Raw genomic sequence first — 17,736 nt, 5'->3', positions numbered from 1 at the left:
TTCTCCTTCCAGTTCTACTAACCATGGGTTTATTTGGGAATGTTTTAGACAGTTGCAGTGTAAAGATTGAAGGGGACTTGGGGGGACACCGGGGAATCAGCTAGAAGGTGATGGGGAAAATCTAGGCTAAAATGATACAACTGGACCTGTTGTGAAGACAGAAATGGTAAAATTTGGGAGTAAGTTGGGGGGGAAAATGCAAAGATTTGGCAGTGGAGTGGATGGGGGCGGGGTGAAGGGGTGAGTAGTAGTTAGTGTCTGTGTGTATCTAAGTGAAGTTGCTTAGTCGTATGCAACTCTGTGCAATCCCATGGACCGTAGCCTAACAGGCTCCTCTGTCCGTGGAATTTTCCAGGCAAGAGTACTGGAGTGGGTAGCTATTTCCTTCTCTAGGGGATCTTCCTGACCCGGAATTCGAACCCAGGTCTCTCGCATTGCAGGTGGACGCTTTACCCTCTGAACCACCGCTAAGCCCCTCTGTATGTACGGCGATCACAGATAAGCCTGGGGTGGGGGTGGAAGAGGAAGTAGGGAAAGAAAAAAAAGATACTTTCTTAGGAATCAAGAGTGGCATCTTCAGTGTCACAGCAAAGCTTTCCCAAACAAAGCAACTGTCGAAATAGCGCTCCTTATAGGGTGGTGGCTCAGACGGTAAAGAATTCGCCTGCCAATGAGGAGACCCAGGTTCCATCCCTGGGTCCGGAAGATCCCCTGGAGGAGGGCATGGCAACCCACTCCAGTTATCTTGCCTGATAAATTCCATGGACAGAGGAGCCTGGCGGGCTACAGTCCACGGGGGTTGCAAAGAGTTAGATACGACTGAGCGAGTAACATAGATAATACTTAAAACTTCTCGGCTTGTGACTTTCCATTGATTAAATTCAGTGAAAGTTCCTTAGAATCTTCTCAGTTTTTTTGCATTTATACCTCCTGATGGCCTGTGGCCCCGCCCCCTTTCCCGCCAACACAAGGGTCCTGCGGCGGCCGCTCCCCCTGCTTAGGCCCCGCCCCACCAGCTAGCGTGCCCCGGCTTTTGGCGCGTTTCGGCCTTGCTCCGCCCACCCCGCGCACCCCGCCCACCCTCGCGCCCCGCCCCCTAGGCGTCCCTCTGGCCCAGACCTAGGAACTGCTTGGGCTTGGGTCGAGGAGTCGGGTCTCCGGTGTCCGGTGTCTCGGAGGCTGCCCGAGTTCTTTCAGCCTTCTGCCTTCGGAGGAGCCTACCCCGCGAGGCCGGGGCGATGCAGGGGAACCGGCAGCCGAGGGTCCGCTCCGGGAACCAGCCTCATCCCGCGCCCGCCATGAAGCCGGCCGGTCGCGGGGCCTGGGCCCACAGCCGCGCCGCGCTTGACCGGCTGGAGAAGCTGCTGCGCTGCTCACGCTGGTAAAGACCGACTCTCGAGGGGGCTTGCCGGGAGGGCCGCGGCGCGGCCAGGGGTCTCCTCAAGCCTCCGATTTCCTCCTTTCATTCCCGCTCCCCTTCCCGCCCCCTATTTGGGCGGGCGAGTATGTTAATACCTGCCCAGGGATCTGGCCTGCTGCAGTTTAGGGGGTCGCAAAGAGTTCCACGTGACTTAACGACTGAACAGCAACAGGGATCTGGTGTTCGTTCTCCCCAGTCTGGCCCCCATTCAATCCTTTCCGGGCGACTTTCTGCCTTTCAGTTGCACCAAACACCATCTAAGATGGTAGTTTTTGAACTTTAGCGGGCAAAAGAGTCTAGAGGTGTGGCTAAAGAGGAGGATCCCAGTTCCCGCCTCCAGAGTTTGAATCGGTTGGGCTGAGGCATCTGCACTGTTCACCTTGCCCCTGGTTCTTGTGTCCAGGTTAATTTCAGAACCTTAGTCCCAGGGCTGTAATGTTTGAAGAGGCCCGCTAAATATAAAGCAGCAGTCACTTTGCTGAACTGGCTCCTTTGATGAGTTCTCCGCCGCAGCCTTATTTGGGGAGGGGGAGTTTTGGGTACCCTTGTTGGGAATTGACTGGAAGATGCCAGTGTAATGGACACTGCCAATTGCGCATTCAATTCCACATTTCCTTGGTTTGATCAAAGACTGTGTGGCTTGGGATTCCAGCTCCTAGAGATGCTGTGTGTTATTAACTTTTGCTTGTTTTCCTTCATACTGTTAGACACCATGGGAATCCTTTCATTTCAAGGTTTTCATTCCATCATTTTTATGACTGGTACTCCTTGCTTCTCCTTTTCCTGTAGCTTCTCCTAATATAGAGGTCAAGAAGGTTTATAAAACCAGAAAAGGGTTTATGTCACTTTTCCTGCTCAAAAATCATTTATTGAGCCCCTGCTGCGTGCACAGCTCAGCATTTCTGCATCACTATCACTCTGGCAACTTTTCTCTCTGCTTGTGACTGTTCTGTCATATTTCTTTTTTGGACTTTGTTTTCTCACTGTGATTTCCAACTTGGAGAACTTAGTTGTACAGAAAGCATAAGTAATATAGCAACTTTTTCAAACTGAAAGGACTTAACTGTCAGTTTTGTACTTACATTTTGTTTTACAAAAACTTTAAAACGTGATGAAATGACATTGTGACACTCTAGAAAAGTGGCATGTTTGTATATGAAGACATTCTGATTGTGTGTATTTTCCCATAGCTCACAGGTCATCCATCTGAGAATAAAAAATTTCAAACAAACCGGCTCTGCCGGCTGTTAAAACAGAAGCAACTGTAGTCACACCTTTAAAAGTCAATGAAAGTTAGACATTCAGATGGTACATTTCAGTATGGAAGGCGCGAGTGTAGCAGCATGTTGCTTCACTAGACAGAGTTCCAACTGTTGGGGTGGCCATTGTGGTGATTATCATAGAACAAGTGATTGACAGTAGTTGCCTTTTTTTTTTTTTTGGCTACATTCGGTCTTAGTCGCTTCATGTGGGACCTTTTTCTTTTTTCGTTTTGTTATGGGAGATCTTTCCTTGGTGGCACATGGGGTCAGTAGTTGAGTCACTTGTGGGCTTAGTTGCTGCAAACCTTGTGGGATCTTAGCTACCCAACCAGGGATGGAACCACATTCCCTGCATTGCAAGGCAGATGCTTAACCACTGGACATCAGGAAAGTCCTCCAAGTGTCTTATAAAAATACAAAAATACAGTCTGCTTGCTGAATGGTTTGGGAGGAAGGTGGACAAAAGAGGTAATCTATAGGAATAATCTATTGGTTGTCCTGAAATCTAATAAAGCCAGTTTTAGTTTTGTACCCTACCATTATTTTTCCAGTTTTACTAAAGTGAGCAAACAATAAGAGCCAAAAAAGACTGAAAGTAGACATCAGTAACTAGGTCCAGACTTTTAATACAACTCATCCTGCATGGTTAATAATATTTAACTCCAGTGATTGAAAACACAAAATTAATATGTGAACGACTGATGGATTAACTAAATCTTAGCTATTCCTTTTGTGCTTATTTTAACATAGGGCTCTGCAAACTCTCTAAGGGTCATATGGTATATATTTAAGGCTTTGCTGGCCACACACTGTTCTTTTGTTTTTTACAACCCTTAAAAACATAAATTCTTAGCTCAAAGGCTGTACAAAAACAGGCTTGATTTGGTGCATAGGCAATAGTTTGCAAAACTATTTTAAAACATCTTAAGGTTAAAAAATCCTTTTTGATGGAAAATTTAGTGTCAAATGGGGTTTAGAGTTTAGAAATGATTGATGTTCCTCTTCCTGTCACTGCACATTTGACATTGTCTGTCTTGCCTGGAAAATCCCATGGATGGAGGAGCCCGGTAGGCTGCAGTCTATGGGGTCGCTAAGAGTAGACACAACTGAGCGACTTCACTTTCACTTTTCAATTTTCTGCATTGGAGAAGGAAATGGCAACCCACTCCGGTGTTCTTGCCTGGAGAATCCCAGGGACGGAGGAGCTTGGTGGGCTGCTGTCTATGGGGTCGCACAGAGTCGGACATGACTGAAGCAACTTAGCAGTAGCAGTAGCAGTGGCGAGTAAAGTATGGGAGAAAACCAGCCCAGTCTTCCCACTTAATGCTTTGCCTAGTGGCTGTATCATAGCTTGAAAGGAGCAACTCAGGATGCCCTGTTTCTTGCTTTTGCTAGGCATCATTCAAAACAAAGTCACATTATCTGCAATTGTATGTCAGTATGTCCTTTTTATAGAGCTTCACAGTTTTGCTCAGTGGGCTAGTGATTACCCCAATTACCCTCACATTCAGCTTGCAGCTGTTATCCATCTCCCGTTCCCAGCTGTCACCTGTCCTGTGTAGAACATTATCTCTTTTGGAGAACCGGCATTACTGGTGGGTGAGGGTGGATTGGCTACATTGCAGGGCATCCTTTCTTGACCTTTAACATGAGTATGACTTCAAGGCAAAGCTGATGAAATTGTTCAAGAGGCCAGATGTGACATTTGTGTTAAGTGCCTGCCTCGAAACCAAATAGTAGCTATTTAAAGATTTGGAAAAATGCAACAGGAAGACTGTCATTTGAGGGGCTGACAGAAAGCATGAGAATAATGTGTTCCTAAAGAAAGCAGGAATTAGGAAATGTAGTGTGAAAGCCCAGGTGTCATTTGACACTATTTTGTGAGTTAAAATAATAAGATACCTCTTGATATATTTTTTTGGTGGGGGTTGGAGTTTAGCATCTACCACAATTTTAACTTGGAATTCTAGTGACTTTTAAAAAAACTGAAGTGTAGTTGATTTACAGCGTAGTGTTAGTGTCTGGTGTACAGCAAAGTGATTCAGTTATCATATATGCACATTTTTTTCATATTTTCCATTATGGTTTATTACCATAAACCATTGATATTGAATATTCTCTGTGTTGTACTGTAGATCCTTAATCTAATGATTTTTTTAAATCAACTTTTAGTAAAAAGTAAAAATGTAGTTTCGTGTTTTTTAAGATAGGCGATTTTATTTTTCTAAATTACCTCTGGTCATTTTACTAATAGTAAAGGTGATTGACATTGTTTTGAAGTTGCATAGCTTAGTGGTTAAGAGAATGGATTTTGGATCCTGGCTTCAAATCCTGGCTCAGCGATTTTGGACAAATTATTTCATCTTTATATGTTTCCTTTTCTTCATCTGTGAGATGAGTTAGTAGTTTTTACTTTGTAAGTTTGTTAAGGAAATTAAATGAGTTAATATTTATAAGGTACTCAGAGCAGTGTGTGTTCTGTTTGAATTGCTATACTGATGCTTGTAAAATAAAGGATAGAATTCCCGATGCCAGCATCAGGAATTTGTCTTTCTTCATTAGTTCTGATTGTTCAGAGGCGTTTTTACAGGCCATTGATCCTTTGTTGGGATGATTCTTGCCTTCATAGTTAGGACAATGAGCAACTGCTGAGGCACTACCTGTGTGTTCTGACGCCCTGAGGCTTTCCACCCTCAAGGAGGGTATCTTGAGCTGTAAGAGGTGAAATGTGTTACCCTAACACACAATCACATCTGAAGTGACTTACCTTACCTTACCTTACCTTACCTAACACACAATCCAGGGTAAATTAGGGGATGCAGAAATGAGTACTTGTGTGGGGCTAATGGAGGAAAGCTTCCTGGGCTTTTGAATTGGGTTTAGATAGATTTTTATAGGTGGAGCGGATAGAAGATTATAGCAAATGAAAATATGCTGAAAAGTAAATAGAATAACAAGGGAGTGAGTCAGGTGGGCAGAGTTAAGACAAGGTCAGATCCTAGATTAGAAGCATTGTTACTCCCTAAGGAGAGCAGCCTGTGTAACTTTCCCTGAACTCTGGCCTCCTCATAAGTAAAATGAGGGAAAGGGATGACTTGATTTTTCAAACTCTTTTCTGTTCTCAGATTCTGGAATTATTAGCATGTTTTGGATACAAAATATCATTTAAAACTTTTTAGTTAAGTTGGATATACACATAGAAAAAGGCACAAACCATTGTACCATGTCCTCCAAATTGTGGGATTTATTTACTTCTGTGGTATTTTGATTTCTTTGATTGGCACTTTTCTCTTTCAGTTATACTACACATTTCATACGGGTAGGTTCACATTTGCAGCCACAGTGTTGGACATATAGTTTCTAAGTGTTTGTTAAATTAAGATATTAAAGCATCTAGGTTAAGATTACATTGCAGGTGGAAGTACCGGAGGACCTGGTTAGTCCATTTGAAATGCCAGGAATCCTCCATAGGTTCCTGGGGGATAATTACCCATAATAAACAGTGACTAAGGCTTCATCATCACATCTGGTCCCATCATTTCATGGCAAATAGATGGGGAAACAATGGAAGACAAGGACAGACTTTATTTTCTTGGGCACCCAAATCACTGCAGATGGTGACTGCACTTACGAAATTAAAAGATGCTTGCTCCTTGGAAGAAAAGCTGTGACAAACTTAGACAGCGTGTTAAAAAGCAGAGACATTACTTTGCTGACAAAGGTCTGTATAGTCAAAGCTATGGTTTTTCCAGTGGTCATGTACAGATGTGAGAGTTGGACCATAAGGAAGGCTGAAAGCTGAAGAATTGATGCTTTTGAATTGTGGTGCTGGAGAAGACTCTTGAGAGTCCCTTGGACTGCAGGGAGATCAAACCAGTCAATCCTAAAGGAAGTCAGTCCTGAATATTCATTGGGAGGACTGATGCTGAAGCTCCAATACTTTGGCCATCTGATCCAAAGAGCTCAATCATTGGAAAAGACCCTGATGCTGGGAAAGATTGAGGGCAGAAGGAGAAGAGGACAACAGAGTATAAGATGGTTGGATGGCATAACAGACTCGATGGACATGGGTTTGAGGGAGTTGGTGATGGACAGGGAAGCCTGGCGTGCTGCAGTCCCAGGAGGTTGCAAAGAGCTGGACAGGAGTTAGCAACTGAACAAAACAACAACAACAAGGCTTCAGGGCAGATGTAAAGGTGCAGGTCTTCCCCCTAGGGATTTAGAGCTAGAACCAGGACATGCACAGTCCTGTAACAGGCTACACAGACCTGGTGTTATATAGGGCTGCTGAGGAAACTTACCAGACACATTGAGCACCTTTTAGTTACTGACCTCTGTAGCAGAGGAGATGGTCTTGCAAGTAAAGTTACTGTTATGCAGGTCTGGGCCTGAGGAGTTTCAGGCTCAGAGTGCAAATTTGAAAGTTACCAGCAAATACATGGCAATTGAAAACATACTCCTGGAAGTAAGTGGGAAAGAGGGTATAAAAATGTCGACTTAAAAAATAGTCACAACCTAGAATTTGAGAGTTTTGTTTTATTCGGTGGGAATTTTTAGGACTTCAAGCACAGGAGACGGCAGGTCAGGTAACCCTGACAGAATTGCTTGGGGGCTGGGAGGAGTCAGTTTACACAGAAGTTTGCAACAAAAGGCGGGTAGTCTGAATATCAGAAGTATTTTTGTGAATTAAAACCAGATATCTCAGGTTAAGGAATTTAGCACTTTTCTATGTATGGGAAGATGCAAGTCTGGGCTCACTGAAGTCTTTCCTTTCAGAGGCATCTCAGCTATTTGGGGCCAGTAGCCTCTGGGCTCGCTGTAGGGAGTGGCTGCAGGCTACTGACTGCTGGGTTGGAGGTATTGTTTTCCTTCCTGGTTGCCCTTCAGGCTCAGACATTCAGGGTTGAAATCGCTGATGACTGTGATTCTTGTTTACTGATGTGGCAGGAATAGTTCATCTATCAAAGGTGAATGCCTGTGTCTAAGCCTTGAAACTCAGTATTTAAACATCAAGTAGGGGAAAGAAGTGAAGTGAAGTCAAGTCGCTCAGTCGTGTCCGACTCTTTGCAACCCCATGGACTGTAGCCTACCAGGCTCCTCTGTCCATGGGATTTTCTAGGCAAGAATACTGGGGTTGCCATTTCCTTCTCCAGGAGATCTTCCCGACCCAGGAATTGAATCTGGGTCTCCCGCATTATAGGCAGATGCTTTACCGTCTGAGCCACCTGGTAGGGGAAGTGATACTTTACGAACAGGAGTATCAGCAGTTTTAGATACTGTTTTGTTTTGATAGAAAGGGAATATATGGGAAGACAAAATAACCGAAACTATTTGAGTTGGATATACATGATATTCTCTGTGGCTTATCTGTCTCATAATAGTAGATTCTATTCTGTTAAGACATTAAGGTATAGAATTCTATTAACCCCTTTGATGTTTGACTCATTGATTTATTCAATATTTATTGACACTAAATAATTAGATATGCAGATGACACACACTTATGGCAGAAAGCTAAGAACTGAAGAGTCTCTTGATGAAAGTGAAAGAGGAGAGTGAAAAAGTTGGCTTGAAGCTCAGCATTCAGTAAACAAAGACCATGGCATCCGGTCCCATCACTTCATGGCAAATAGATGGTGAAACAATGGAAACTGTTGGGGGGAGAGACTTTATTTCGGGGGGCTCCAAAATCACTGTAGATGGTGACTTGAGCCATGAAATTAAAAGATGCTTGCTCCTTGGAAGAAAAGTTAAGACCAACCTAGACAGCATATTAAAAAGCAGAGACACTACTTTGCCAGCAAAGGTCTATCTAGTCAAAGCTGTGGTTTTTCCAGTAGTCATATATGGATGTGACAGTTGGACTGTAAAGAAAGCTGAGTGCTGAAGAATTGATGCTTTTGAACTGTGGTGTTGGAGAAGACTCTTGAGAGTCCCTTGGACTGCAAGGAGATCCAATCTGTCCATGTCCATCCTAAAGGAAATCAGTCCTGAATATTCATTGGAAGGACTGATGTTGAAGCTGAAACTCCAATACTTTGGCCACCTGATGCGAAGAACTGACTCATTTGAAAAGACCTTGATGCTGGGAAAGATTGAAGGCGGGAGAAGGGGACAACAGAGGATGAGATGGTTGGGTGGTATCACCAACTCAATGGACATGAGTGTGAGTAAGCTCCGGGAGTTGGTGATGGACCCAGAGGTCTGGTGTGCTATAGTCCATGGGGCCACAAAGAGTCGGACACAACTGAGCAACTGAACTGAATAATTAGACACGAATTATTATTTTTCCCTGTGATTTACTTGAATCTGATATACAGAATAACTGTGCAAAGTAATATGCTTTCCTGTCATTGTCCATATTCCTTTATTTGCTAACAATTTTATTTTTTGCCCTTAAGAAAAAAACCCAGATTGTTTAATTAACTTGGTGAGCCTCTGCATTTTGGTAAGTGTGTTGGTCCACGCTTAAAAATAGCATGGGGATTTTCTGAAATGCATGAGCACTGTAGTAGCTGTCTAAATCAGCTAAATCAGGTCCAGCTCTTTTGTGACCCCATTGACTGTAGCCCTCCAGGCTCCTCTGTCCATGGAATTTCCCAGGCAAGAATGCTGGAGTAGGTTGCTATTTTCTCCTCCAGGGCATCTTCCGGACCCAGGGATTGAACCCAAGTCTCCTACTTGTCAGGCGGATTCTTTACCACTGAGCCACCAGGGAAGCCCAGTAGCTATCTTGCCTAATACTAAATAGCAGTTGATATCTCATGGAAATTTAGGGACCAGTTCAGTTTAGAAATAGGTCTGCCTCAGTATTGTGATCTCAACTGAATTTACTTTGTTTTTCTTCTTTGCAAAGAAAATTTTCTGTCAGTAAGACCTTAAAAAAAAAAAAGTCTGTTTTCCCTACTTATTTCTTCACTTAGTTATAATCCTCTGATTACAGGTCTTTCTAAATCAACTACATGTAAAGTAACAAAAGTATGATGGCAGATGGAAAAAAGTAAAGTAGCTGAATTTTCAAGGTGCAGAAATCCTGTTACCATGCAAATGTATTTTCTTATTCCTCTGGACTTTTTCCCCTGTGTATCAGACAAAATACAGGGTGAGGATAAAATAGAATTGCTAATATAAATGCATTTTTGTATGTAGTCTTCTGCTTGATTCATTCACTAAGGATTTATTGAAATCACATAGCACCATGCTAGGTAGGTAATGGTGTGCTGGGGAGCTCAGAAAAAATGAAAGTCAAGATTTCTTGTCCGTAGGACTATGATCTATTTGGAGACTTAAAAAAAAAAAAGGAAGATAAAATATAGAATACTTAGTTTTCAGCATTGGTTTCCAGAGCCCCCGCTTGATGCCACGTGTGGAACTTTAGAATATTTTGTACTTAAGACACATGTTAACTTGGCTTATAAAGCTACCTAACTAGATTAGTAAGCCACTGGTGACTCAGACGGTAAAGCGTCTGCCTACAATGTGGGAGACCCGGGTTCGATCCTTGGGTCGGGAAGATCTCCTGGAGAAGGAAATGGCAACCCACTCCAGTATTCTTGCCTGGAAAATCCCATGGACGGAGGAGCCTGATGGGCTACAAGTCCAAGGGGTCGCAGAGTCGGACATGACTGAGGGACTTCACTTTCACTAGGAAGGAGTATAATGCAGTCAGCTTTGTGTCCTGTGCGTGTCTGCTGAGGGGTCCAGATTCTGCAGAAGAGAATGGTATGGAAACAAAATTCCAAGTGTTTCTATGCTTCTTTGTTTAGTGTCACTTTTATTCTGTCATCCTGGAGAGTATTTGGAAAATGTGTTGGAAGAGGAAGAACTGTTGATATATTCTAGACTGGGGACGGTCTGAGCAGTCCTGGGCTTGGCACTGGACTTAAGGTGTTGGAGAAATGTTAACAGACACTGACGGGTGATAAAAGCAGTTTTTGCTTTGGAGTAACCAAATTGTGAAGCACTGTTTAAAATTGGGTTTTAAAACCTGAAAGTAATACATGTATATGCCAAAGAATTAAAATAACACAGTATACAGTCATTCAATATTTGTTAAATGAATGACAAGTATACAGTCATTCAATATTTGTTAAATGAATGACAAGTATACAGTCATTCAATATTTGTTAAATGAATGACAAGTAAGTCTGAACCTTCTTCAAGGACCCACTGCGATCAATTACTTGTGTGTCCCTTAAGTGGTTCTCTATTTGTATAAGCACTTTGTACCCCAGATGAGAGGAAACCAATGATCAGGTAGATGTATCATGATTTATTTAACCATTTCCTTGGTAGAAATTTAGTTTCTAGTCTTGTGTTATGTAAACACAAGACTTCGCCTAGCGTGAATGTCCTTGTCCATGAGTCTTTACATTTAAAACTTTTAAATTGAAATTATGCCTGAACACGGTTGACAAAATCAGTGGGACAAAGACTGTACTACTGTAATGAAACATTCTTTTGCCTCATTCCTATTACCTTTGAGTTCTGTACTCTAGGTACAGCCTCTTTCATCTCTTAATTCTTTTAACTTCCACATGATCAAATGTGTTTCTATTGCTAGTTCTAGATTTTTTTTTCTGTTTTGGACATTATTTGTTAATTCCCTAACTTCCTACTCTGAAAGATGACTTTTCTGGTTACAGTGATCAACTTTCTACTGTGGAAGATGACTGGATATTGTATTCAAAGTACAAAATAATTTTTAGTCATTCACTGTGAAGACCTAATGTCCATTGTCTCCCTTGAGATGACTTATGCTATTCTGAATTCTTTAAAAAAATATGTATGTATATATATCTAATATTTTATCTTAGTCTCTGGAAGCTTTTGGTGTCTTATTTAGATAGATATCTTTACTATTTTGAAGTTTCAGTTTTGGAAGCATCTGAGATTATCTGAAAAATAAATTTCTGGCAGTAGAATAGTTGAGTTAAAGTTTGGCACATTTAAAATTTTGATAGGTATCGTCTGGTTGTAATAAGGATTCTTTTATTCCAGAGCATCTTCTCAGTGAAGCTCTAGACATTTGAGAAAGTCTCACTTTTGACAGAAATAAGTGTCACCCTCTGTATATCGAATCTATTGTTTGAGCTCTTCCATTAGAATTCTTTTGAACTACTCCCAGCTTTGGCTATAACACTCCTCTCCCTGCTCCTTGCCCTAACTCACACATGCATGTACTTTTCATTCACTCTCCCAGTGTCTTTTCTCATTTATTAATAGCAATAAAAAATATTTTCAAGGTCATTAATTAAAATAATTATTATAGTTGACCAGTTATTCATAGTACTAGATTCATTGCTAATTGCACAGTAGTATCTTGTTGCTAGGGTAAAGGGTAAGAACTGTAGATCAAGAAATTCAGAGTCATTTTAGGCAGGAAATTTAAGTTTATAAATAGAATCAAGTGATTGAGTCAAGTATTGGCAGAGAGAGCCAGAAGGCTGTGGGCTGCATCCTGAGGGTATACCTCCATTGAGAAATAGGAAAAGAAGCAGCTAAGGAAGTATTGAACTCAGCAAATTAAGAAAATTAAAACTCAGGGAAGGTTTCAGGAAAGAAGGTGAAGTTGATGTTATTTCACAGGAATGTTGGGAAGAATGAGGACCAAAACATGTTTTGGTGAGCAGTGTGAACAGTGATGGGAGTTAAAGCTAGGAAGAAAAGGCAGATTAGCTAAGGGGTCCCCGACCTCCAGGATCTAATGCCTGATGATCAGATATGCAGCTGATGTAATAATAATAGAAATAAAATGCACAATAAATGTAATGCTCTTGAATCATCCCCAAACCCCACCCACTCCCCGAGTAGTGCATGGAAAAATTGCCCTCCACAAAACTAGTCCCTGGTCCTGTAAAGGGTTGGGGACTCCTGGATTTGCTGGTGAAAGTGAAAGTGGGAGTGAAATCACTCAGTCGTGTCCAACTCTTTGCGACCCCATGGACTGTAGCCTACTAGGCTTCTCCGTCCGTGGGATTCTCCAGGCAAGAATACTGGAGTGGGTTACCATTTCCTTCTCCAGGGGATCTTCCAGACCTAGGGATCAAACCGGGGTCTCCCACATTGGAGGCAGATGCTTTAACCTCTGAGCCACCAGGGAAGCCAGGGAAGGATTTGCTGGTGAGATTCTTTATTTAAGATCTTATACAAGAAAGGGAAGAGGTAGGGCAGAAGGTAGAGTGGAGGGTGGGGTCTAAAGGGTTTTTTTTTTTAATGTTGCAGGAGAGATTAACTTTGCATGTTTAGATGCAGCTAGAAGATGGCAATGGCACCCCACTCCAGTACTTCTGCCTAGAAAATCCCATGGATGGAGGAGCCTGGTAGGCTGCAGTCCATGGGGTCTCGAAGAGTCCGACACAACTGAGCAACTTCACTTTCACTTTTCACTTTCATGTATTGGAGAAGGAAATGGCAACCCACTCCAGTGTTCTTGCCTGGAGAATCCCAGGGACAGGGGAGCCTGGTGGGCTGCCATCTATGGGGTCGCACAGAGTCAGACACGACTGAAGCGACTTAGCAGCAGCAGCAGATGAAAGGTGGCTATAGTCATGTGAATAGACTCTTTTAGAAAGCAGAGAAGATATGGGATCCAAGGACAACTCTGAACCTGGAGGGTGGGGAAGTAGGAATAAATCTGGTGGCTTCAGTAAGCTTAATGGGATTTAGAGCTTGGGCATTGCTTTAATAGTCTATTCATTTGTTTACTCACAGAACATCTACATCATTTTGGTAGAGATACAACGGTGAGGAAACTACCTGATGAGTTTTAGAGACAAGTTTGTATATATTTCTGTCTTTTTATAGTGGTTATTCAGAGCCTGAGTGCCGGCATAGAAAGAGCTGACTGGGGGGCCTGTCTAGCATTGTAGATCGGCATTCTTGAGTGTCTGAGAGGTTAGTAGAATTAGGGTGATGATGCTGAAGCATGTAAAACTCTGTGGCCTGGGCTGGTAGGGAATCCAAGCAGCTAATACTGAATGGAAGTCTCTCCAGATGGAGAGCAATCTGAATGTGGAGGTTTGGTCAGGGTGAAAGAGAAGGGGGATATTATGATAAGAGGACTTTTGGTCACACCACTTTTGATATTTCAGAAGCAGAGCTTGTAATGAAGTAGAGTTTAACACACTTATTCGGAGATCAGAGGTTAGGTTTTGTAGCTCAAATAATGAACAGAAATTATAGGACTAGCATGAGCATTGCAGCAGAGATCTTCTGAATTGCCAGAAGTTGCTGGCACAAGTCATATTTTTATCACTATGTTCTATGTAGTGTGATAGAGGAATCAGATATTCTGAGTTTTTAAAAAGTGATGGGTTTTATAATGTCAGTGAGCACCATTTTTCAATATCTTGAGAATAACATTGTGGGTGTGCTCTGTTTTTAGCACTCTTGCTGAAAACTCAATTTCACTTTAATGTTCATATCTATTAAAATGTGCAGTGTGATGCATCTGATCTTTCAAGAAACGTAGAAAACTATTTTTATTGATATGTGAGATGTGTGCAGAGATAACTGGATAATAATGATGTAAATACCTAAAGGTCCTAGGGTTAGTGTAATAAACCAAAAAAAGTTCATTTTTAAAAAGCTTTACTTCTCCTGTTTTTTCTTGCCACATTACGCCCTCTGATTTTAATGACTTGATCTGTGTTTATTAGTTAAGTAGCTTTACCTTCTTAGGATTATCAAACTTAGCAGGTGTTTTTTGATGGACAATGCTGGGGATACTTAATTTTCTGCAGACTGCCAACCTGATGATTCCTATTCCCAGTTGCTTTAAAGAATAAAACAATTTCCTGTAAATAGAAAGAATAAAAATAGATGTCTACTTGACAACAACTGGAAAGCAATTTTTTTTTTTTTTAATGGGAAACCATAAATTTTTATGGTCAAGGGGACCAGATGCCCTATTTTTCTATGACAGTCTTGGTTTCCACCTGCTATTCTATCCAGTTATCACTACCCTTTACTCTCAGAAGTATTTTCATTTGGACAGTTCACTGTATAGTCATTCTATTTGTGAGTCTCATTTTGAGATTTATGGTCTACACTTTGAATCATGAATTGAAAGAAGTGGCCAGTGGTTGGTTTTACTTGAAAGAGATACTGAGCAAAGTTGCTTCTTTCTATGATTTCACAGCATATGCATTATAAAAAGTGTTACAGTTTGTCCTGAGTTTGGTAGTTGCTATTTGAATTCAGCAGATGTGTGATGATACAATATTTAATCAGGGAGTTACAGCCTTTCAAATGAATATGACCTTAATATCTTATGTTTTGAGAAACAAGTACAGTAGTGTTGGGTCTTGGACTTGTGAAATGTTGGGTAAAAAATGTTTAACAGTGACCTAAGTCTTGATTATTTTTCTTTCTTCAAACAGCACTAATATTCTGAGGGAGCCTGTGTGCTTAGGCGGATGTGAGCATATCTTCTGTAGGTAAGTAATGATGGCTTATGATAGACAGACACACACATTTAATGTAAGTGTATTTTTTACTAAGGTAATAGTCACGTGACCATGTTGATACTGGTATTACTTTCTGTTGTATAATTCTCATGGACTGCAAAATGACTTACTGTACATTATCTCCTTTTGATCCTTTTATCTGTCTTAATTTACAAATCAGAAGCTAAAAGGTCAAAGAGGATAACTTATTGACAGGTACAAAGCTTAGAAAATAGCTTTACTAAGTTTGGGGAGAAAATTAATTACTATATAATTCAAATATGCCTCTCTTACTCTTCCAGTTAGTTTTGAATCTAGGCCTCTGCAAACTGTGAAACCTAAGTTCTTATCATTTACTGTATTAGTTTCTGAAGGCTGCCATAACAGGGTGCCAAAAACCGGGTGACTTTGAGAACAACAGAAATTTATTGTCTCACAGTTATGGAGGCTAGAAGTCTGATAGCGAGGTGTTAGTGAGGTTGGTCCCTTCTGAGGGAGGTAAGGGAGTATCTGTATCATGCCTCTTGCCTACCTTCTGGTAGAAAATCTTTGGTTTCTGGCAATGATCCTTTTAGAGATACATCACTCTGCTGTTAGCCTGCAAGTTCACACGGCAGTCTCCCTTGTGTGCCTTTTGTTGTTGTTGAGTCACCAAGTCGTGTCCGACTCGACAATTTCATGGATTGCAGTAGGCTAGGCCTCCCTGTCCCTCACCTTTTCCCAGAGTTTGCCCAAGTTCATGCCCATTACATTGGTGATGCCATCCAGCCATCTCATCTTCTGTCGCCCTCTTCTCCTTCCACCTTCAATTTTTCCCAGCATCAGAGTCTTTTCCAATGAGTGGGCTGTCCACATCAGGTGGCCAGAGTAGCCTATTTGTGTCTAAATGTCCACTTTTTATAAGACTAAGAATACTGGTTATATTGGATTAGAGTGCTCACCCTAATGATCTCATCTACCCTAGATCATTTACGAAGACCTTGTTTCCAGATAAGATCACAGGTCCTGGGGTTTAAGACTTAAGCATCTTTATGTGGGGGGACACAATTCAAGCCATAACAGTTGCTATGAAATTATATCCACTAAAGCCCTGGCTGAGAGGTTAGAGATTTCCATCTCATCTTATTTCTTATTCAAGAGGAAATCAATTAAAGGAGTGAATGTCTTGGTTTAATTGTCTGTGAGACAGGCTTAATATAGCCTCCTTTGAATCAACCTTTTAATTATTTCAAGTTACGACTGTGATTATCTGGCATGAGCAAACTGTGATATGAAGTTTAAGCACATATGAAAGTAATTTACCGTGTGACTTGGGTGCGCTGGGGACTGTGGGAGGCAGCTATGGTTAGGGTCTGGATTTTGTTTCTATGTAGAAACATAGGTCTCCTCCATGGGGCACATCCAGCAGGAGGATGGAGTAGGAAAGAGTATCTCTTGCCTACCTGATAACTCCATTTGGATGATGAAGTGGGATTCCAGGCTTGGTATGTTGAGAGCAGATCTGTTGCTCGTTCTTGTCTTTACCCTGTTCCTGCCTCGGTAATCTTCATAGCAGTAAACAGTGCCATTGGAATAAATGGTACCAAAGTTGCTCAAAGCAGAAACCAGTAGGCACGCCTGGCTGCTATTTTTCTTGCTTATCCCATATCATAAAGTTCTCAGTTTCACCTGAAAATGTACCCTAAGTCTTTCATTTTCCCACTTTTCTATTTCCTGTTTATGCTTTTGTCCAAGCCACCATCAAATGATCTCTCCCTGGCCTATTGTAAAAACGCTCAGAACTGGTCCCCTTCTCCATTTTCTACATTCTTGTGATTGATCTTTTGAAAATCTGAATCACATTCATATCATTAAAATATGATAACCACTCTTAAAATCCTTCAGTGGTTTCCTTTTATAATCAGAATATTCTGCTGGGGTCCACAAGATTCTGCACAGGGCAGAGTCTCTGACTGCCTCTCGGACCACACTGTTCAGCCACCTTCTCCTTTTGGTTAATTAAACATGTCAAACTCACTCCTGCCCCAGGACTTTTGCACTCACAGATTTTTCCATCTGAACTGCACTTCTGCCAGATTTTTGTGAGGCTAGATTTTCATCAGTTGTATTTCAGCTCAAGTATTACCTCCTCCAAAAGGCCTCCCATAATGCCTGTCTAAAATTTGTCTGCTCCCTGCCTCCACTCTGGAATAAGCAGATTTATTTCATTTCAGGATTGTACTCACTGTATATAATAGATCAGTTATACATCTAGACATAACAAACTTGAAATTGTATGTAGAGCATGTGTATATGTGTGTGTTCCATACCTTTAATTCGATTCTGAAGGGATCTGTATGTAAGACACCTGTTTGTCTGTGTTCCATACCTCTAATTGGATTCTGAAGGGATCTGTGATTTAAAACAACCAATGAAAGATTAAGAGAGGCATGAGAACTATCTTAAAAGAGAAAATGGTCATCTGTATGTGAACAGAAGAAAGAACTGATTCAGTGTAGTTTTGATTCATTTTCATTATATGTTGCTAAGAATTAGGGTAGCTGTTTGTGTTTCTTGAAGATATTAAAGCTGTTGACCAGTGCTGTAAATGCCATGTTTTGTTTTC

The 17,736-nt window shown here is 41.5% G+C and overlaps 1 protein-coding gene across 2 annotated transcripts in view; it reads left to right on the top strand.

The window, feature by feature from the left end:
• The first annotated feature begins 1,098 nt into the window (after window positions 1-1,098).
• The window catches only part of BARD1 (BRCA1 associated RING domain 1), a 95,058-nt gene continuing 78,420 nt past the window's right edge, over window positions 1,099-17,736 (top strand). Inside the window, exons 1-2 of one of the 2 annotated variants that reach the window (XM_005202787.4) lie at window positions 1,099-1,381; window positions 15,066-15,122. In XM_005202787.4, coding sequence (XP_005202844.1) covers window positions 1,239-1,381; window positions 15,066-15,122 — 200 coding nt within the window. In that variant the 5' untranslated portion in view covers window positions 1,099-1,238. The remainder of the gene's footprint in view (window positions 1,382-15,065; window positions 15,123-17,736) is intronic. The other variant, NM_001192701.2, reaches the window with a different exon arrangement.

The sequence above is a fragment of the Bos taurus genome, chromosome 2, assembly GCF_002263795.3.
Source record: "Bos taurus isolate L1 Dominette 01449 registration number 42190680 breed Hereford chromosome 2, ARS-UCD2.0, whole genome shotgun sequence".
NCBI lineage: Eukaryota > Metazoa > Chordata > Mammalia > Artiodactyla > Bovidae > Bos > Bos taurus.
The sequence above is the reverse complement of the archived record's forward strand: the minus strand, read 5'-3'. Positions and strand labels throughout refer to the sequence as shown.